Genomic DNA, 23,594 nt, shown 5'->3' with positions numbered 1-23,594 from the left:
CTACGGTCTCCCCAAGATACACAAAGAAGGAACACCACTCAGACCAATAGTCAGCTCCATAGGCTCACCTCTACAAAATCTCGCTAAATTTCTCGCTAAGCAACTTCAGCCCTATGCAGAATCCATCGCTTCACACGTTACTAACTCCTTCCAGTTCATTGAAACAATAAAGAAGCAATACCTACATCCCGATGACCTACTTGTGAGCTTCGATGTTGTATCTCTCTTCACTCAAGTGCCCATTAATGAAGCCTTGACAGCCATTCAAAACAAATACAACCCCCCCAAATACATCCTGGACCTGACCAACCACTGCCTAACCAACACGTACTTCATCCACAATGGACAAAGATACAAACAGATAGAAGGAGCACCTATGGGATCACCCCTCTCACCGGTCATCGCAAATTTGTACATGGAACACTTTGAAACCAATGCTTTAGACAAGTCAGAACACAAACCCAAACTTTGGCTCAGATATGTTGACGACACCTTTGTAATTTGGCCACACGGGAAAGAAAAACTAGATAGCTTCCTCACACATCTCAACAGCCTACACCCCAAAATACAATTCACTATGGAAATAGAAGACAACAACCAACTCCCCTTTCTTGACGTCCTAATCTACAAAAAACCTGATGGCTCCCTAGGACACACTATCTACCGGAAAAAAACACACACCAACCGCTACTTACATGCACAATCACACCACCACCCTGCACAAATAAACTCCGTAGCCAAGACTCTCATCTCCAGAACCAAACGCCTGGCTGACAAAGACCACTTGACAACTGAGTTACAGAATCTCTCAAATGTGTTAATCGCCAATGGATACCAGAAAAACAGGGTTACGAAGCTAATCCAAAAAGAAACACCCCCCAAAAACCAAGACACAGAAGAAAACAATGGCATGGCCCTCCTTCCTTATATCAAGGGCACTACAGACAAAATCAGCAAAATCCTCCATAAACACAATATCAAAACAGCCTTCTGCACCAACCAAAAAATAGCCAATATCCTCAGAAACCCAAAAGACAAAATCCAGCTGGAAAACCAAGGGGTCTATGAAATACCCTGCAAAGTCTGCCCAGCCACGTACATTGGACAAACAAACAGACGAATAAATGCACGTATCGCAGAACACAAGAATGCCGTCAAAAAAGAAGAAAAAACTTCCTCTCTTTTCCAACACATGAAAGAAACAGGACACGAAATTAATTTTGCAGATTCCAAATTGCTCTTTAACATGGAACATCACCACAAGAGAATAATCATGGAAGCCATTGAGATAGAGAAACACCCTCACAACATGAACAAGCGTGACGACACGTCCCGCCTGCCAGACATCTGGAAATTAGCCCTCCCCACAAAAACCGACACCAGAACCAGAGGCACACAGAACGCCGTCACCAATCAACCACACCAGACCCAAACCCAGACCCTCCCCACAGACATATTACAGACTCCATCCAGTAGCCAAACTATAGTGGCACCTCCGGATGCTGCACCCCCCTGCAATCCCTACACAGATCTGGCTGGCACAAGGCACAAAACCACAGCTCGCCCCTATACACGAAGCCAAGCCAGAGCACAACTAAATGCAGCACAGCCATCTTCTCAGAAAAACTCTTCACAAGCTCAAGAGGTCAAGACACAAAAGCTTTAGCAACTAATCTACACTTAATGACCCACCAAGTGGTATTCAGAATATCACTCATGAAATCACTCAAGATATCCCTCAAGTAATTAAGGAACAAAAGAAGAAAAGGCACACTAATCTAGGAACTTCCTCTCTGCCCAGAACGTTGGAGGCTATACACCACACCCCTCAACAGTATTTATAGGAACTCAAACACCAGATTCTGCTCTGTTCCAGTAACAAGAAGCCGAAAGCACCAGCCTGAAGATGACGAGTGAGACCTCGTCGAAACGTCGCACAGACACCCCGACTCTTACACGGGAAGACACCCGAAGACACCAAAACCTGCATTCCTGTACCCGTGAAAATCTACGAAAGCAAATATATATATATATATATATATATATATATATATATATATATATATATATATATGAGATGTGTGGTAATCTGATGATAAAGCGTGTTCTCCCTAACAGAGAGCACGTGTTGCGGTTGGGGAACAGGCCGCCCAGCCATGACTAGGCAAATTAATCTGCAACCCTGGCCTTTAGGGTTAATCGGGTTGCTGGGGGAATATGATTGTTACCAATTTGGAGGAGGAGTCAGAAGTTATAAATAGAAGGGCCAGACGTAGGGACGTCCTCTTGGCCGTTTTGCATCGGATCACCCGCCCTCCCTCCCTTTAATAGGGGGTTTTTTATTTAAGCTGATCGCTTGACCTTGCTATGCCTGTCATGGTGTCGTTCGCCTTGGTGCGGGGGCACGGTAGGAATTTTGCCATCTGGCTGATTGGCTGGTGCCATTTGGTTTTTGCCTACTGCGTAGCAAATCGTCACAACTTGTAAGGTTGGCGGTTAGGCATTGGTTAATTGGTGCTTGGAGGGGTAAGTGCCTACCCCTCCAAATGATGCGGAAAGGGAATTCCGTTAAAGGAATCCAGGGGCTTGCCATTCTTTTGTCCTTGTCCGTGGAGCCGGACTTGGGCCGTGCAAGCCCCACCGGAACATGAGGGTCAGAAGTGAGGGCTTGTTTCCCGGCCTCCCTTCTATCCAATACTTGTTTCCCACACTGGCTTCCGGTGGAGTCCGGAAGGGCCAGCCCTGTCCTTGAGGGCCAGGACAGATAGTCATAACCAATGCCTAAGCAACCACTCACAATTTTTTGTATTTTGAATAAAGTTGTGGCCAAAATTATGCCAAAAACCTTAAACAAAATTGATGTGTGAAGTGTGTAATTATTTGGGGGGTGGCACTGTGGAACTCAACACGCAAATAAAATTAATTTGATCTGGTCGCTTTTTTCTGCAATCCAAATAATGTTTGCTCAAAATAAGCTCGACTGAATTCATTTTGGCTTATTGCTAGATAAATGGGATCTTCCTAACTGAGGGTCCACCTTGTACATCCTTGATGAGGTGGGAGATTGAGCCCAGCCCACACAATGGCCCCACAATCACATCATGGCCTATTGGCCAAACAGAGATCGGTGGTGTGATCGTGGGGGAATATAAAAGGTGGTGGCACATTTCTGGGGATTCACCTGGCTTCTCTGTCTCGCTTTCAGATGGATCGCTTCAGATCTTTGGCACTGGATGCACAGCAGTTGCCGGAGCCTTTTCTGGCGTACCTATGGAGCCTTGGAAGTGCATAGTTATGCAGGGAGTAGTCTCTTCCTTGGCCCCCTCCACATTTAAATCTTACAAGAAAGCCTGGCTGATTTTATAACGTTCCTTGTGCAGAATTTATCTATTGCTGTGGATCTTCTACAGATCAGGTTTTGCAATACATAGCACACTTATATTAGCTTTGGCGTGCGGCTAAGACTCTTAAAATCCAGTCTGCTGCCATTTCTTTTTTTTAGCAAATCCCTGTTTGCCCATGATCTGTGTGCAGCTTTTGTGCTCCGGAAGGCTCTGGAGGGCTGGCGTAGACTTCAACCATCTTCTGGTGTTGGCCTCAGGCCTGTCACCTTTGACCTATTATGTAAAATTCACAAAAAACTAAGATCTGTTTGCTCATTCTGGTATGAGGCACGGTTGTTCTCTTCCAATTATTCTATCGCAATAGAATGGGTGAGGTTGTTTTTGAGGAGGTCCGTGGGGGGGGATTCCTAGGGGTCTGCACTTAGAGGACATATCTTTGGGAGAGGCAGAATTGGTGGTCCGGATTAGTCGGTCCAAAATGGACCAAAGAGGTAAGGAGGCCCTGCTTAAGTTGCCTGCAATGGTGCATGGAGGTTCCTGACCTGTAAAAGACACCAGGAGGTATTTACAGATTAGGCCTCCTGGGGTTCACCCGTTCTTGATACATGATGATAGAAACCCTTTAGCAGGCATCAATTCACTTGGGTTACGTGGAAGGCTATTGAGGCCTGTGGCTTGCCAGCCTTGGAATTTGCTGCCCATTCTTTCAGGATTGACATCACTATCATGGCAGTTCATTGGGGCCTTTCAGTGGACAGGATAAAAAACTTGGGCTGGTGGAAGTCCAATGCCTATAAGGGATACATCCAGAAAAGCAAGTAGCATGTTGTCCACCTCCTAACATATTTTGTCTTTTCCTTTTTTTCAGTGCTGCCAGAATTGCACATGTGGATCATGGGTCACAGCATCGTGCACTGGGTCAATGTACGAGCAGTGGAGACTGGCTTTGGGTGCCAGCTCAGCTTACCTGCTCAAGTTAAGGTTTCCTGGGTGTCCAGATGTGGGATACACTGGAAAGAAGTTTTACCACTAGTGAAGGCTCGGGTGACCACTGTTAGGATATTTCCGTTCCACCTTAAAAGGGGACAGGCTGTTGTGAGTCACAGCCTGCGTATTTCCTGTTCACAGGATGTTTCTGTTTTGTATATAGCTGTTGTTTTTCTCTCTGTGCCTTGACACGCAGGCAGGCAGTCATGTTTTTCTTTGTTCTGACCAATGCTGAATAAAGTTGTAAATAATGCTCTCCTGAGTGCATCTTCTGTTGTGCGAACTCTGCAAAGGGCGTGCACAAGTCCTTGGAATGTGGACAGCTGTTTCTGAGGCTTGTGTTGCTAACTGGCTGATACTGCGCTTCTACGGGAGATTGATGGATTGTCCGGAGGCGACGTGGGGGCATGATGGCCTTTGTCTCCCTGGCAGTATCCCAACAACCACTTGGGGCCCACCTTCTGCATTGGTTGTGCAGCTGGGTGAAAATGACTTGCCACTGCTGAAGGGCATGGACTTGAGGACTTGCATTAAGAAGGACTTGGAGGAGCTGGCAGCAGTGCTCCCAGATACCACAATATTTTGGTCACAGTTCCTGGTGCATCAGGTTTTACACAATACTTCATGCCCAGCTGCCACCAACAGAACCAGGAAGCATGTTAACCCTGAGGTGTCAAACAAGGTGTTGGTGCTGGGTAGTAGAGTGATTTGCCACCCTAGTATTACCTTCAGTGATAGAGCCCTGTTTCGGGCTGATAGTATGCATCTTTCTGATGGCGGAAATGATGTGTGGATGGACGAGATCGTTAGAGGTTTGAAGGATTGGTTACAGGTATGAGGGTATTGGCAGCAAGTGTGGGGCTCGTGTGGCAGTTAGGCATTGGCTTATTGTGATGTGGCGGAAGGGAGGTGTGACCATCATCATCCACTGGAATACAAGGGTATTGCAGTAAAGGAATCTGTGGGTCTAGATCTCATCCGAAATCCACTTGAAGGGTTAGGACCATGCCAGGACCCAGCAGGTACCCCAGAGTGAGCTTCAGTTGGTTGCAATCGATAGTGCTCCTTCCTTTGGTTGTTTACCCTTCCAGACTTCCTGCAAGGTGGGCAGAAGTCAGATATAGTTATTGCCAATGTCTAAGTGAATACCACTCACATTGCTGTAATCAATTAAGTTTTGCCCAAAAGTTTTGCCCATTAACCTTAAACTAAAGTTCTGTTTCAGTGTGTATTTATTTATCCCTGGGGATGCTCTGGGGTCTTGATGTGCTATTGGGATTAAATGGAAGCCTGAAGATAATTTCCTTTTGAGTTCCTAGCAGAACTGGCCATTACTGGATTATCCTTTGTAAGCAGCAGTGTGAGTGAGCAGAGCTCAAGTGTATGCCAGCACCCCATTACGCTATCCACTACTGGCTGATGTCTATGTTTGAGCAGGCCATGTACCTGTCAATCACCTGATCTTTTAATTTAAATTATGCTGTGAGAGTTTCCAGTAGGGAACAGACAGACACAACTAAAGAAAGCCTTTCAGGTGCAGGCTTCTTAACTCCTGCTAAGCAGCAGTGATGAAATTGAGTGGAGGTCAATTGAGAGCCACTGCACTACTACAATGTCTATTACTGCCATTGGGTGCACCCAGTTTCCCAACCTTCGTATGTAAGTTCTAATGCACATGATGGAACAGCATACTTCATATGAAGGGCAATCTAAGCTCCTTCAGCTGAACACTTATGGAAGCTCAAAATAGAAGTTCATGATCAGAAAGTAGAAGTAGAAGTTCATGATCAGAAAGAATTTGCCAGTTTTGCAGACAATGAGGTGGGGGGAGAGGACAATAAAAATAGTTGTGATGTTACGTATATGAAATTTAGGTATGCATGACAAGAAAACAAAATGAAAAAGTATCCTTGCATACTAGAAGTCAGTTAATTTTTGGAGCCTTTTTCATCTTCTTTGTACAATATTGTGCCTCAAGGGGCATCCTTCAGCAAATATGAATTAATTCAAATGGCATCAACATGGGGAGAGCACAAACTTCCCTGGAGCAAAGATTCTCAAGAGATTTTGCAATGGCATCTTTGTTTGCATATCTGAGAACAAGTAAATCTGGGGAATGCAGTTTGCTGATATTATACTGGTGTGTGTGTTTTGGATTTTTGTTGTCCATGAAACATTGCCACTTCTTTTCATTTACACATTGTGTACATTTCACTGGCAGAAATGAGTGAATGAGACAACCTTAGCATGCAAGGATTGGGTGGAAATACTCTGATGCGCTATCACTCTTCTCCTGATCGTCTTGCTTTTCACATATATTGAGGAGCAACTGGGGAAGAACTGGGCTGGCTAGGTTGAGTTTTTCACCTGCTCAGCTCCCTTTGTGCCCTTCGCTTTCTGGACTGATCCAGCAGGCTCTTATATTCTTGTGCATATTAAAAGAACTAGTAGGGAAATGGACAACATTTGTTTTGCACAGCGCCATGGGACTGGTATGTTCTCCCAAGAGAGACCTAGAAATAGCACAGAAAAGGAGGATGACATCACCTTCTCCACCTTCTCCTGACAAGCCACGTACCTTCAAATAAATATCACCGTCAAGCACATTGGCACTCTAATCTGAGAGAAAAAGTGGTGAGTATAATCCTTATTGATCTCCTTAAAGAGAGTGAAGGGACTCAAGGATGCTCGAGCTTTCAATTCTGAAAAGATTGTGAAATGACTGATGTAGTAGTTGGTGTAAAGTTGAGATTAACATAATATCATAAAGTGGACTTCTTATTTTTTAAAAAAGTATCATTTCTTTTATATATAGGAGAAGGCAACAGAAAACTTGGAAAAACTGTGCAGAGAAATATTTCACGCTGGAATATGGACAACTGACATCTGACAACTGACAAGAAACGTGATAATGGACTAAGGTCAAGTGCTACCATAACTCTCTCTTGTTCACAGCAACAATGATGGTAGGCAGATACTCCAGAATTCTTCAGTAACTATGACATTTCCGACAATGGGAAGCTTTTAATGATTCAGTGTGCAGTCTTTTCTTGTCAGCTCATTAGATTGGCTGATTAAACAAATCACCTACTGCATATGACACTAAATAATTGAGAGATGGATTCATCTGGGTTATCTTTTCCAAAAAAATTAAATGAAATAAATTATAATATATGGTAATACAATCACTAGAATAGAAATTACTTATCCAAATGGAATTTGTCTTGTCTTTTTTGAATAGGATAGAAGTTAGTATGATTCTGCCTGCATATTGAGAAGTATAGCCATTTTTGGGGTGTTTCCATGGGCCATGTTACTAGAAATAAATAAAATAATGTTTTGGATTTTTTTTAATTCTCCTTGCAGGTTGTTCAAATATTTGCTGTTTCAGTATTCTGGCAATCAGTCTTCATTCCTGAAACTTAATTCATTCAGGTTGATTCTTCACTGCTCTTAGGCAATATGTGAATTGCTATGCTGTTGTTCAATTGAAAAAAATGGAGAGCACCTTTCAAAACACATACATGATAGTTTTTTTGTAATATATTTCTGATGGAAAACCTCCAAACATTTGAGAACTGACAATTTTTTATTCCAGTATACTTGAAGAAAGCTTCCATTTCCATGTTTTACATTACTAAAGAAATTAGCAAGAAATAGAAAAGCCTCACTGAGAATACACATAATACAATCTTTCAAAATATCCACACTGATTTCATTTTTTGTTTTATATGAAATTTCAGATCAACTTCCTAGAATAGTGGTTCCTTTACCCCATCTAGTTAATTCAGTGTGATCTCTCTCTCTCTCTATCTCCCCCAAATGTTACATGTTTCATAAAATGGTTTATGTACATTTGATGGCAAAATGGAAGACTTCTTTAAAACCTGCACCATTTACATCATGTAGCACATGGCTTAGAAAGTATATGTATGTACCCAGTCTCTGTTGCCTTTCCCCCAGTCTTTGAGGGTGGATAAATCATATTAGCTGTAGATATGTGAGTGCACATACTATCCCCATTAGGCTTCATGTCATATCAGAATGAAAGAACACATCAGCAGTTAATAGTGTGCGTACATGGTTCTTGATGTGGATAAATGTGTAGTTGTGAACTAGCACAATATCTAAGATGATATTTTAAAAAAATAGAATGTCCAAAAAATTGTAAGCTCCACTAACGCACAACTATTTAACTTCTATCTGCAGGATGACAGAAATGAGAGAAATGGCTAACCAATCTACTCCAACAGAGTTCCATCTCATGGGGTTTTCTGAAACTCGTGATATGCAGATTTTGCATTCTGCAATATTTCTCTTCATTTACTTAACAGCCTTAGTGGGAAATTCTCTCATCATCACAGCTGTTGCCCTAGACCACCACCTTCACAGCCCAATGTACTTCTTTTTGATCAACCTGTCATTGTTTGATGTTTGCTCCATCTCTACTACTGTGCCCAAATCCATCACCATTTCATTGACAAACAACAACATGATTTCTTTTGCGGGATGTGTCACACAGGTCTTCTTAGTGGTCACATTTGTTGGTGGCGAGCTTGCTTTGCTCACTGTTATGGCTTATGACCGTTTTGTAGCCATCTGTCACCCACTACAATATACCTTAATCATGAATTGGGATGCCTGCATGCAAATGGTAGCTGCTTCCTGGATAAGCAACCTGATTCATGCAGTATTGGAAACCAGTTTTACTTTCGTGCTAAATTTCTGTGGGACCAATATCATTGGGCAATATTTTTGTGACATTCCTCAATTGCAAAAGATTTCTTGCAGTGATACAAACGTGAATCAAATTCTGATTTTTGTCATTGGGTTTTTTATTGACTCTTTTTGTTTTGCATTCATCTTTGCTTCCTATGGCTACATCTTCTCTGCTGTGCTGAGGATTCCATCTGTCCAAGGCAGATATAAAGCTTTTTCTACCTGTACTCCTCACCTGACTGTCTTTTCTTTATTCATCATCACAGCTGTGTTTTCATACATGAGACCGAAAGCACTTTCTTCCCCCACAGTGGACTTGGTTTCTGCTGTATTATATACAGTTTTACCACCGGTTCTTAATCCCATTATTTATAGCCTCAGGAACAAGGACATCCAGCTGGCAGTCTGGAAAATACCCAGAAAATTAAAACAGCTTATAGCATGAGTAATCAGTTCCAAATTCTTTTTTAAAAATGTTAAACATGGAAACACTAAATGAGGATCTGAGGTCTGCCACGTAAACATAGATATACCCCTTTATATTTTGAAATAGGACCTTCCTCAATATTAACTATTCATCATACTGAATGGTTCTTTTGTCATTTCCATAGATTTCGTGAGACATTTTATATGTGTAAGTTCTATTAATTAATTATTTATGGGACACTATTACAACTTTGAGAGAATTCTAGAGCAATAACTTGCTGTTCTTTAGGTAAAGTTTAGACACTTAACAGGGGTTCTGTATTTAAACAAAAAGACAAGAGTTTTTAGGAGTCTATCCTCCCAGGAGAGCTACAAATACCATAGTTACCTGGGGAGAGGGATTGATTTTTAAACAATTCATGTATTGTCGAGGTGGGATAAGATGCAACAGAAGCATCCCTGCACTCCCCCCCCAACCAACCAACCACATACATGCACCATGAATTAACACTCGAACAAGGTTTATTGGAAAATGAAGAAAAATAGGTGTGATACAGAATATTTGATTTAGCAAAACAAAATGAAAAACTACACAGCAAAAGACAATTCGGTTTTTAATCCCATATCAGATCTTCTTTCAGCTCCAGCAGCTTTATTGGTCACCATTTACAATCAATGGAAAAATAAATTCCTCAAGTAGGACACTGGACTTCACTGGGCATCCTTTACCATAAATGAATAAAATTCAAAGGGGAAATCTATGGCTTATGGCTTAATAACTAAACCCACACAACATAACAGAAACTTCCCCAGAGCAATGATTCCCAGAAGATTTTACAAGGGGCTTTTTTTTGGGGGGGGGGGGAGAAGAAACAAATCTCTGAACTAAAGGTGTATTCTGATGTATTACAGTGATATTTTCGTGATATGTGTGTGTTTTAGATTCTTCTTGACCATTGATAATGATGCCATCTTTCTCCCTTCATACAGTGTGCACCTTTGTATTGTATAAATAAATAAATGACTGAGATAACCACTAGCTTATTAAAGTTCCCAAATCGTATTAACCATTTACCCATAACTGCTTTACCTTGAGTCTTTTTTAAGAGTGTGATGGCAAATCCCCCATTTCCCTCCTTTCACATACATTGAGGACGAACTGGGGCAGAAGTGAGCTAGCTAGGATGAAGGCCATTCATCCTCTTCCTCCTCCCATCCCATCCATTTTCCTCTGTGTGCTTTGCTTTCTGGTGACAGAATTGCATCCATACCTCACCAAGGCAATGGACAGCATGATGGATACTTTTCTCAGTATGGTTACAGAACAAAGCAAAATTGATCCACACAATTAAGATGGCGCTCCCGCAAAAACAAGATGACGCTCCCGCCCAAAGACCCGGCACCCCTACAAGAAGAAGATGCAAAATGAGAGTCGGGTCACTTTGGGGGGGGGCAGGTTTCCAGCCCAGAGCAATTCCCCACAGACCGTAAGCAGAATAAAAGGCAACCGCTCAAAGAGGGGACTCTCTGCACTAAAAATGAAATCAACTTGAATTTCTAAGCCCCAATGCTGCAGCTGAAGCCAGAGAATGAGCGAAGCCATCTGGCTGAACAGAGGCAGCGGCAAGCTCAGAGCTCAAGGGGCCGAAGCCCCATGAGGCAGAAAGCCTCCCAAGGGGAAAAGGGAAAGGCAAGGCAAGGAGGGGGAAAATGAGTAAAGGAGAAACTGGGGGAAAAGGGGGGATAAAAAGAAACAGATTCAACAAGCAGATCATCAAAGTAGATTGTGCTCTCTCTCGGCTCGCAGCGGATACGTTGCTGGTGTTCGAATGCACGCACCAAAAGAGGAAGCTCTGGGTCATGTGCATAGGTATATATAGGTCCCTTGATCCGTTTATCCTGTATCCCATTGGCCTGATTGAACCCTGCATCAAAGGACCTACCACTTGGGTGTTGTGCTGTCCAAACATACCCACCCACAACACAGGGTTAGGTTGCCAGGTCCCACCGCAACACATACCCTCTTTAAGGGAGGACCCGATTTACATTCCATTGTCCTCCAGCTGAAACAGTTCTTGCCAGGAATCACACAGCAATCTGGCACAGTCCAGAACACACTCTGAGGACAGTTCAACACAGTCCAGGGACACAGTCTGGGCCCATAACCATTTTGAGCATTAAATGCCCATTTGCAAATAGAAGAACTCAGTCCTTTACAGCAGAATGCAGCAGAAGCAACTGTGGTTGGAATAGTAACATCAAAGGTTTTATTTATAAAGCAAATAACAAAACAACAAGACGACTCTCACATCCATCTTCCTCAGCAGAGGAGCACAGCAGAGATAATCAACATTCCACAGTGCAAATATACAAAATATGACATATTTTAGGCAGTAGTGAAGAAGTTATGGGTGCCCTCCCAGATGGAAAATTAATCGGAGTGTCTGGCTCAAATGTTAATTGCTTCCTGGATATGCAATCCAGTTTTAGTTTCATGTTAAATTTTTGTGGGATCGAAGTCATAGGACAATATTTTTGTGACCTTCCTCAGTTAAAAAAAGATTTTTTTGCAGTGATACATAGGTTAATCAAGTTCAACACTCTAACCGCCACAATATATACAATACTTTATTATAATAAAGACAATTGCACTCCTTGTTGAGTAAATCAGGACCTGCAAATCATTATGGTGAGGTTCTCCAAGGAGTGATTCTCTGAAGCACTGCAGAAATTTAAATATCTTCTCCATGGACCTACTGTCTGAAACACTACAGACAGCAGAGAAGCTATTCCTCCTTCTCATAAAATATATATCTTCTAATAAAGACTACACTCCAACATCTAGGCATTTCCTTCTTCCAGAGAATGATGAGGTAAGTAGCATCCAATTTGTTCAACCTCAGAGGAGACTAGGCCTTGAAAGGTGCTCATATTTCAGTTCTGAAAATACCTCAAAATGTTTAATACAGCAGTAAGGTTAATGCAGACATGATTATTCTATGATAAAAATAGATTACATTTATAGGTAAGAGAAGATAATAATGTGGTGTTTCAAAATTCTGGAGATTGGGTTTAAACCCTCAGCTCTTATCAAAGCAACATAATATTTCATTGGTTGTTCTTATAAGCTACAGTTAACGGTTGATTCTACTTTCTCATTATTGATTCAGCATGTAACCAAGATGGGTCTTTCTTGAGATGCTCTCTATGTTCCCTTGCAACTCTAAAATTCTATGAGTACGGGGGAGAATCAATAGTATCAGTTGAATGTTTACTGCTGGCATCACCCATTACATCATATTGACATAGGAGGGAAACCCCACATACAATTGCCTGCATATTCCCTCTATTGTGTGGGCAGGTAATCCCTCCCCTACCTGGCCTGGTCTCCTTGGCAACGCTTCCCCCAGGTGGGATTGGACAACTGACTGAGGTAGGCGGAGACCTCCAGGTATCCCACCTGAGGGAAGGCAAAGCCAAGCCTATGCTGTTGGAGCCGCTCCAGATCTAGGGGCTGCACGCGTCCACGCAAAGGGTGCCCCCCATTTTAAGCGGGGAGTGGTCATTCCCTCTACCAATAGACTTTCATTAACTCTGTTCTAATCTTAGGTGCTACAACACTTCTGCTGGTGTTGCTGAAACAAAATAACAGAGCTGCTCTTCAAGAAATTGTTTTAAGAAATATTTCAAAGAATTAAGATGGCCAACCAGTCTACAGTGACAGAATTCCTTCTGATGGGGTTTTCCAGTGACCCAGAAGAACAGTTTTTTTACTTTGTGATATTTCTCTCCATTTATTTAATAGCCTTAGTGGGGAATTTTCTCATCATCATTGCTGTTGCCCTAAACCACAAGCTACACACTCCTATGTACTTCTTTCTGGTCAACCTATCATTATCAGACATTTGCTACATCTCTACCACAATCCCCAAATCCATAGCTGCTTCTTTGTTGGGTTACAAAAAGATTTCTTTTGCTGGCTGTGTTGCACAGGTTTTCTTAGTTTTCACTTTTGGAGGTTCTGAGCTTGCCTTGCTCACTATCATGGCTTATGATCGCTATGCTGCAATCTGCCATCCTCTACAGTATGAGCTAATCATGAACAGGGATGCCTGCATCCAAATGGCAGCTGCTTCCTGGATAAGTAACCTAATTCATTCATTATTACATACCATTATCACTTTCAGGCTACATTTCTGTGGGTCCAATATTATTGGGCAGTATTTCTGTGATATCCCTCAGTTGCTAAAGATTTCTTGTACTGACACAAAGGTTAATCAAATTTTGATTTTTGCCATAGGAATTATAGTAGCTTCATTTTGTGGAGGGTTCATATTTGTTTCCTATGGCTACATCTTCTCTGCAGTGTTGAGAATCCCTTCTGTTCAAGGTAGATATAAAGTTTTCTCTACCTGCATCCCCCACCTGACTGTCTTTTCTTTATTTATTAGCACAGATTTGTTTTCATATATGAGTCCTAAAGCACTTTCTTCTACAACGATGGATTTGCTCTCTGCTGTATTGTATACGGTTTTGCCACCACTACTGAATCCCATTATTTATAGCTTTAGGAACAAAGACATCCAAGAGGCTGTACTGAAAATACCGAAAAGAATTAGAAGTCTCCTAGCATGATTGCTCAAGTTGTGTCTCATACACATCACATTTCCTGTGCATTGTATAAGAATGCAAATGTCTGTGAAAAATTGCATAAAAATGCGTTATATTGCATAACAGTGCATTGCAAATAGATGGGTATTGGGCAAATTTGCATATAAAATGTGCCTATTAGAATCGTTTCACACAGAACAACTTTCATTTTCATTAGGACTTTAAGGACTTTAGGAGTTTTCATTAGGACTTTAAAAAATGAAGAAGCATGCCAATATGTAAATGTGAGGAACTGGATCTGATGCTGATCCTCCCAACCTGCTAAATTGGGTTTCTTTTTGAGTGGAGGTGTTAGAAGGGAGGAAGGGTAGATTAAGTCTTTGCACAAGTAATGAGGTCTCTAAACCACATTTGCATCTGATACTGATACCCTCAGTTTCTCGCATAACTGTGGCCCCTCCTCCTTCACCAGTGGCGTAGCGTGGGTTGTCAGCACCCGGGGCAAGGCAAGTAATTTGCGCCCCCTAACCCGTGGATTTGCGCCCCTAACCCATGGATTTGCGCCCCCTAACCCGTGGATTTGCGCCCCCTAACCCTAACCCCCAGATGTTGCGCCCGGTGCGGCCGGCACCCCCTGCACCCCCCACGCTACGCCACTGTCCTTCACTGTTTTAGAGGTGTGTTATTCTAGCACCATACTGACTAGTCATGCATGTACAGGTGCAGTATGCATTTTACTGGTATTTCTTTTTTAAAAGAGCTATGTCAGCTCAGTTCAGTGAGACTCAGAATACTCAATGTGTTGAGTTTTCTTTGGTTGCTTTATGTTGGCTTGAGGTTTAGGTGCAAGTTGTGATGGTCTTTTACCTAGGATTCTTGATACAGGATTCCTGTGTAGGTTCATTTTGTAGAGGGTTCATCTTTGTTTCCTATGGCTACATCTTCTCTGCTGTGCTGAGAATCCCTTCTGTTCAAGGCAGATATAAAGTTTTCTCTACCTGCATCCCCCACCTGACTGTCTTTATTTATGAGCACAGCTGTGTTTTAATACATGAGACCTAAAACGCTTTCTTCCACAACAATGGGTTTGCTCTCTGCTGTATTGTAAAATGTTTTGCCACCACTACTGAATCCCGTTATTTATAGCTTTAGGAACAAAGTGTTAGATGTCAGAACACACAAATTTAGCAATAGTCACTTATTGTGTAGGTTGAAGGATTGCTGTTCTTCATTGCTTCCACACACAACAAATGGATTATATTTTATCATATTTAAAGCTACAGCTAGATATATTGCTCATTTCCAAGGAATATCTTTTAAAATTCAATTGCTTCCTGTTTGAGAGTCACTGCTTTTAATTATAATTCCTGTAAATTCTACTGGGAATATGCTATAGTGTGGACTAAATATTCATCTAATAAAGCTAGATAGATACATGATAGATAGATGGATAGATAGATAGATTAGAATGAAGCTCTTGCTCAGATTATGTACTTCCCCTGGCTTCTGCAATAAAGTTTCCAAATGCAATAATGCTCACAAAACTAACATTTTGGGTGGAAATTCATAGCAAAGAATTGAAAAATGTGTATTTTACAGGAGCAAGGTGTATAGAAAGTGTACAAAATGGATAAAATTTAGATGCAAATATTTTGTTCATTGTTTTTTAAAAAAAGGTCAGCACAAAAAGAGGATGGACTTGACTGAACGGTGCATTTAGTTTTAAAAATGAAAACTGAAATGACTGCACCCTCACTCATTTAAAGGTAAAAGTAATAATACTCAACCAAAAGTACATATTTTTCACAAGTTTTATATTTGCTTTCATTTTTCACCTCCATTTTTATGCACTCTATCTAGAATTTGGCAAGTATGATGCCCTGAGGGAGAACACCTGAAAAGGTCATTTGTATGGAAAACACTTAGGTTGCAGGCAGCAGAAAACATGATAGCTCTCCACAAATACCAAACAAAGAGCTAATACATTTTAGAAAATCACCTAAGCTGTTTTTGAAAAGTGGAAAAGTAGATATTTCCTAATGGCTGCCCTAGTCCTTTTTATGATATGCCACTAACTTTTTCAGACACAAAATTTTGCATACTGAAGTAATGACCGCTCCCCGCATAAAATGGGGGGCGACCTTTGCGTGGACGCGCGCAGCCCCTGGATCTGGAGCGGCTCCATTCAGCATAGGCTTGGCTTTGCCTTCCCTCAGGTGGGATACCTGGAGGTCTCTGCCTACCCCAGTCAGTTGTCCAATCCCACCTGGGGGAAGCGTTGCCAATGAGATCAGGCCAGGTGGGGGAGGGATTACCTGCCCACACAATAGAGGGAGGATCTTACCTGGGAATCCTCACTTGGCTCCAGAGCTTCTCCCACCCTACCCACCCTCAGTTAATGCCTTATTTTGCAGGTTAACTTTTCTTCACAGGTTTTGCAGGTTAACTTTTCTTACAGGTATGCGGGCGCTGCTACGTTAAGGTCGCTGTCAAAGGGCCGGAAAGGAATTTCCCTGCATTGGCAGGTTTCGCCTTTCCCGTAGCAAAACGTCACAACTTTGGCAGTATCAGGCCTTGGGCGGAATCCTTTTGCCCATCTTCCTCTTGCAGCGGCGATACCAGGGTTCCCCGTTAAAGGGGTTTCTGAAGGAAGGCTTTGACCGTACACCGAAAGGTCGTCATTGCTCTCCCCTGTGGCGGTGGCGTAACGGGGGCGGCTATCTCTGCTTGAATATATGTTCTCCAGAGCCGGCCCATCCCCCACACAAACACTGGATAACCCTGATGCTCCCTAGGTCCCCGGCTGGGGACTGGGGAGGGAGAACGCCCAATGCCTGAGCCAAGGTCTACCCACATTTGACATTTAATAAAGTTATGGCCAATTTAATCCCATAGCACGTTGTCTTGAGTCGTTATTCCACATGACGGGGGGGCGCTCGGGACCTGGGGACTCCGCCTGTCCACGCAAAGAGTGGCAACAAGAGATGAAATTCTAGGCTCTATTATCAAAGAAAATGTTAATAATAAAACGTTGTAAGGTAAATGGCATAGCTGCCAACCATCTGATTTTCACCAGGTTTTGCTCTATTTTGCTTCTGAAAAGGAATTCAAGATGCAAACTAAAACTGAATTCTATTCCACAGAGAACAAATCTTTAACAGTGTTTATACTCCTATTGACTGTACAATCACTGTGTTTCCAGTGTTAGTTTTTAATTCAGGTACTTACAATGTTATCCAAAATGCATATGTATTCTGCACCTCTGAAATAAAATATGGGTGTTTAACGTATTGCTGCACGCCACCCAAATTTCTGAGTGGTGCGAGATTCCAAGGGTTCCAGTTGGTTACCCAGGGTTTTTGTTTCCTTTGGAATGAGGTACAGTAGAGACTGTGGTGTCTTTAGGATATATGGTTTCTTTACACATATATACAACCTGAGCCTACATTTTAGGGTTCACAGCATGAACACCTCAAGACACTCTTGCTTCTCTCATAGCTGCAGCTTAGAATATAAACAGCAACTGTCTGTGTTTCCAGCTTCCCAGCCTGCTGCTTCCAGTTTTTAGCTCACATCACCCTCAACTCTTGCCATTGTATTTTTAACTACCAGAAAGTTGAGGAAGGGGCCCTACCCATTTGTTGACTGGCAGAGAGCCACTCCCTTTTTGTTACCTTACTCCTAGCATGATTGCTCATGTTGTGTCTCACATACATCACATTTTTTTGTGTGCAAATTTCTAGTGCCCACTCATCTCCTGCTGTTCAGAATGTGTTCTGTTAAACATTGAATAAAAATGCATCTAACATTAAAATTAGTAATAGTGCTTCGTGAAACGATGTTTATTGGGTCTATGGCAACTGTAGACTGGATAGCTCAGTGGCTGGAGGAGGGTGCTGATAATGCCAAGTTTGCAGGTTCTATTCCCACAGTGGGCAGCAGCATATCCCTACATTGTAAGGGGTTCAACCAGAAGATTAGCTCATGTAGACTGGCTAGCTCAGTGGTTAGAACAGTGTGCTGATAATTCCAAGTTTGCAGGTTCATCTCCTGAAGGGAAATTCTGCTTCTATACATAACTGTGGCATTATGGGAAGTCTTGCTTCTTTTCTCTGGCATTCTGGGAAGTCTCGCTTATAAGCTTTTCTCTGCTTCTGCACACACTGTACAACCTGTTCCAAAGACCAAGACATTCCCTCATTTCCCTAGACTGCTCAGTTCATCTTAAGTTCATGAAAAACACTATGACCTGTACTTATTGCACAGCTGACCACATCTACGGAATTCAATTATTATATTCTTTCATGTTATGATCAATCATTAGTAATTGTTTTAGTCATGCTATATCAATCTTTAGTTATAATTTAATTAGGAGCTTTCATGCCTGTCTAGTTCCAGCTCCGTTTCCCAGCCTTTAATCTATTGGTGATTAATGTCTATACGTAATCCTCGCCTTGCACTTGTGTTAACCAATCAGCAACAAGTTTCTTTGTGTTTGTATCAACCAATCAGCCACAAGCACTCCTGTGGCAATGTTTGTAATATTCAATAAAAGAGAGTTCTCGGGGCTTGCTCCGGGAGATGCCTCTCACATGACACCTGCTACTCGTCTGTCATGGTTTCATTCCAACAATCTCCTGCTTGGGGCAACAACATAATCCCACACTGCAGGGAGTTGGACTAGATGAACTTCATGTGGCTGGGATAGTTCAGTGGTTAGAGTGTGATGCTGATAATACCAAGGTGTGGGCTTCCTGATCCCCATATGGGACAACTCCATACTTCTGAGTTACATGCCTTCTTACGCACACTGTGTTTGTTCCCATGGTCTGTAATCAATGATGGCCTAATGAATTATTATGCCTAACACCCATTATTAGTTGCTATGAATGATGGCATGTTTGGCCAATTGATGAATGAAGCTTTAGACCATGTTTATCGTTAAGAACTTAATTTGTTCTGGAGGTCTGTTCTTAAGCTGAAACTGTTCTTAACCTGAGGTACCACTTTAGCTAATGGGGCCTCCTGCTGCCACTGCACTGCCGCCGCTGGATTTCTGTTCTCATCCTGAGGTAAAGTTCTTAACCCACAGTACTACTTCCGGGTTAGCGGAGTGTGTAACCTGAGGTGTCGGTAACCCGGGGTACCACAGTATCTCACTGGGCATCCTTTACCTAAAATACATTAAATTCAAATGACAACACTTTTGTTTGTAATTTTATATCCAAACTCGAATTTATTTATATATGCAACAACAGCAACTAGAACTTTATATGCAGAGAAGTGGAAAGAAGAAGGATTACCAAGGAAGGAGGATTGGCTTATGAAACTGATAGACTATGATGAAATGGTGAAATTAACTGCCAGACTAAGATGACAGAATGACGAAGTGTTTAAGGATGAATGGAGACCAATCATGGATTGTTTGTCTATGCTGGTAAATGTTTATGGATATTTTTGGACACACACACACACACACATGTACGTAAGCTCTAATGCACATGATGGAAGAGCACACTTCATATGAAGGGGTACTTAAGGTCCTTCAGCTGAACACGTATGGAAGCTTAAAATAGAAGTTCATGATCAGAAATAATTTGCCTGTGATGCAAACAAATGAGGTGGGAGTGCAATTAAAAAAGTTGTGATGTTATACCAAATTTAGGTATGCACTACAATCCCTAGATACTAGAAGTCAATTTTTGAAGACTTTTTCATCTTTCTTTTATCTCCTGCTGTTTTCTTTCCTATAGTTCAGAATCCATAGAAAAACAAAAGGGCTAAATAAATTCTTGATGTAAAATATTGTGCCTCATTGTGCATCCTTCAGCAAACATGAATTAATTCAAATTGCACCAACACGGGAAAAACACAAACCTCTCTAGAGCAAGGATTCTCAAGAGATTTTGCAATGGTGTCTTTGTTATCAGATCTGAAAACAACTAAATCCGTGAACTGGGGAATGTAACATGCTGATATTATATCAATGTGCATGTTTTAGATTTCTGTTGTTCATGAAACACTGACACTTCTTTTACTTTACATATTGTATACATTTCAGTGGTAGAAATGAATGAATGAGATAACCTTAGCATACAAGGATTGGGTGAAAATACTCTGATGTGATATCACTCTTCTCCTGATCGTCTTCCTTTTCACATATATTGAGGAGTATCTGGGGCAGAACTGGACTGGCTAGTTGAGTCTTTCTCCTCCTCAGCTCCCTTTGTGTCCTTCACTTTCTAGACTAATCCAACAGCTGCTTATGTATGTTAAAGGAACTAGTAGGGAAATGGACAACATTTGTTTTGCACAGCATCATGGGACTGTTATGTTCTCCCAAGAGAGATCCTGAAATAGCACAGAAAAGGAGGATGACATCACCTCCTCCTGGCAACCCATGTACCTTCAAATAAATATCCCCGTCAAGCACATTGGCACTCTAATCTTCTGAGAGAAACAGCGGTGAGTATAATCTTTATTGATCATCTTAAAGAAAGAGAAGGGATTCAAGAGAAGGGATTCAAGAAAGAGAAGGGATTCAAGTATAGCCATTTTTTGGTGTTTCCATGGGCCATGTTTCTAGAAATACAGTGGTACCTCCGGTTACGAACGTGATCCATTATGGAGGCCCAGCCATATCCCAAAGATTTTGTACCCAGAGGACTGCTTCTGTGCACACACATGCCACTGCAGAGCACTTCTGCACACGCGTGAGCAGCAAACCTACTCACAGGTTTGCCGCGTTCACAGCCCAAAGATTATGTTGCCTGAAGGTCTGACAATTTTTTAATTGCCATATACTTGAAGAAAGCTTCCATTTCCATTTCCATTTCTTACTAAAGTATTTAGTAAGAAATAGACAAGCCTCACTGAGAATACACATAATACAATCTTTTCCAAATTTCAACTCTGATTTCATTTTTTTGTTTTATATGAAATTTCAAATCAGCTTTCTAGAATGGTGGTTCCTTTACCCCATCTAGTTAATTCAGTGTGATCTCTCTCTCTCTCTATCTCCCCCAAATGTTACATGTTTCATAAAATGGTTGACTTCTTATGGAAGACTTCTTTAAAAACTGCACTGTTTGCATCATATGACATATGGCTTATAAAGTATATGTATGCCCCCAGTCTCTGTTGCCTTTCGCCCATTCTTTGAGGGTGGATAAATCATAATAGCTGAAAACATGTGAGTGTACATACTATCCCCATTAGGCTTCATGTCATATCAGAATGAAAGAATACACCAACAATTGATAGTGTGCATACTTGGTTGTTGATGTGGCTAGATGTGTAGTTGTGAACTAGCGCATTAAAAAATATTAAAAAATATTAAAAAAACACAGAATGTCGAAAAATTTGTAAGCTCCACTAACTCACAACTATTTAACTTCTATCTGCAGAATGACGGAAATGAGAGAAATGGCTAACCAATCTACTCCAACAGAGTTCCTTCTGATGGGTTTTTCCGAAACCCGTGATATGCAGATTTTGCATTCTGCAATATTTCTCTTCATTTACTTAACAGCCTTATTAGGAAATTCTCTCATCATTGCAGCTGTGGCCCTAGACCACCACCTTCACAGCCCGATGTACTTCTTTTTAACCAACCTGTCATTGTTTGATGTTTGCTCCATCTCCACTACTGTGCCCAAATCCATCACCATTTCATTGACAAACAACAACATGATTTCTTTTGCCGGATGTGTCACACAGGTCTTCTTAGTGGTCACATTTGTTGGTGGGGAGCTTGCCTTGCTCACTGTTATGGCTTATGACCGTTACGTAGCAATCTGCCGTCCACTACAATATACCTTAATCATGAATCGGGATGCCTGTATCCAATTGGCAGCTACTTGCTGGATAGGCAGCCTGATCCATGCTGTACTGGAAACCAGTTTTACTTTCATACTAAATTTCTGTGGAACCAATATGATTGAGCAATATTTTTGTGACATTCCTCAATTGCAAAAGATTTCTTGCAGTGATACAAAAGTGAATCAAATTCTTATTTTTGTCTTTGGGTTTATTCCGGACTCTTTCTTTTTTACCTTCATCTTTACTTCCTATGGCTACATATTTTCTGCTGTGCTGAGGATCCCATCAGTCCAAGGCAGATATAAAGCTTTCTCTACCTGCACTCCTCACCTGACTGTCTTTTCTTTATTCATCACCACAGGTGTGTTTTCATACATGAGGCCAAAAGCACTTTCTTCCCCCACTGTGGACTTGGTTGCGGCTGTATTATATACAGTTTTGCCACCAGTTCTTAATCCCATAATTTATAGTCTCAGGAACAAGGACATCCAACTGGCGGTGTGGAAAATACTCAGAAAACTGAAACATCTCATTGCATGATTCATCATTTCCAGATATTTGAAAAACATGGAGAAACTAAATGTTCATATTAGGTATATTCCCTTCTGCTTAAAATAGGACCCATCTCATTTTTTTTTTTTATTTATCACACTCCTAGGCTCTTTGTCATATTAATGGATTAAGTGATAATGACTACATGAATGTTGTAATTTCTTTTGTTGTATTTCAGAATTCCTTTTCTGAAAGGTTTTTGGAGAAATGTTTTGGATGTATGTTGGAGGCAAGTGATACATCTTGTTTCTGTGGTTAAAAACAGTCATGTTCATTACCATTTCCAAAAATCTGAAGGACCATCTAACTTGGCTTCTGCTTCAGGGCGTTTGTGATTTATATTAGCAAACAATCACATGGATGTCACATTCCCACTAAATATGAGTTTATTTGACAACATTAATGATTATTTCATATGTTTCATAGAAATATGAATCTTGTATCCCCTGGCATTTGTACAATGGGATTCCACAGGATACTGGTCTTTCCTCAGTGCTATTTAATGCAAGCTGTTTGGTGTGGTCGTTAGGAGTTTTGAAACAAGGTGTCACCCATTCACTGATTATACACAGCTCTACTTCTCTATAACATCTGACTCAGAAGGGACAGTGAAAGCATTGGATCAGTGTCTGGATGCTGTAATAAACATTCAGAAAGCAGTGTAACTAATACCTTCAAAATTAAAAAGCTTCATTGCCTAATTGAACACATCAACATTCTCATAAACATTATGTTGGGAAGGACTTAATAAGTGACTGAGTTTGATATTTTTTTGGGAAACCTCATACTGAGCAAGCACAGTCTCAGCTATTCTGGTGTAAACCACATTAGATGCAAAGTCCATTCTGAATCTGTGCTACTGCTGCTTAAGACAGGCAGAGCAAAACTTGTTTTTGTCTCACATGATCCTTTTTTCCCTACTAAACTTATGTCAAATTTCCAGGTAACATGATCCAGATGACCATGGCTAGGCTCCATCCTAAGTCCTACATCTGTTGTCCAGCTATGGTCCCAGAACACCCCTTTTTGAGGCTTTATGTTGGTTTATGATTCGCCATTCTCAGCTCAGATTACCTGGTCCCAGCTCAGCCAGAATGGTAGGGATAAGCCAGTATTCTTCTGGCACAGCAGGTG

The 23,594-nt window shown here is 41.5% G+C and overlaps 3 protein-coding genes across 3 annotated transcripts; all 3 read left to right on the top strand.

The window, feature by feature from the left end:
- Positions 1-8,310: 8,310 nt before the first annotated feature.
- Positions 8,311-10,435, top strand: LOC309517254 (olfactory receptor 14A16-like). The gene has a single exon (XM_082196396.1). It carries the CDS (start codon positions 8,542-8,544, stop codon positions 9,493-9,495), a length of 954 nt encoding a protein of 317 aa, XP_082052522.1. The 5' UTR covers positions 8,311-8,541; the 3' UTR covers positions 9,496-10,435.
- A 2,716-nt stretch (positions 10,436-13,151) lies between these two features.
- On the top strand, positions 13,152-14,111 carry LOC309517275 (olfactory receptor 14A16-like; the record flags this gene model as incomplete). The annotated part of the gene is made up of 1 exon (XM_082196417.1): positions 13,152-14,111. The coding sequence occupies exon 1, from the start codon at positions 13,176-13,178 to the stop codon at positions 14,109-14,111; it is 936 nt and encodes a 311-aa protein (XP_082052543.1). The 5' UTR covers positions 13,152-13,175.
- Positions 13,785-22,473, top strand: LOC309517251 (olfactory receptor 14A16-like). The gene is made up of 2 exons (XM_082196393.1): positions 13,785-13,866; positions 21,494-22,473. Exon 2 carries the CDS (start codon positions 21,495-21,497, stop codon positions 22,446-22,448), a length of 954 nt encoding a protein of 317 aa, XP_082052519.1. The 5' UTR covers positions 13,785-13,866; position 21,494; the 3' UTR covers positions 22,449-22,473.
- The last annotated feature ends 1,121 nt before the right edge of the window (positions 22,474-23,594 follow it).

This window comes from Podarcis vaucheri (genome assembly GCF_965113315.1).
Source record: "Podarcis vaucheri genome assembly, chromosome: 13".
Lineage (NCBI taxonomy): Eukaryota > Metazoa > Chordata > Lepidosauria > Squamata > Lacertidae > Podarcis > Podarcis vaucheri.
The sequence above is the reverse complement of the archived record's forward strand: the minus strand, read 5'-3'. Positions and strand labels throughout refer to the sequence as shown.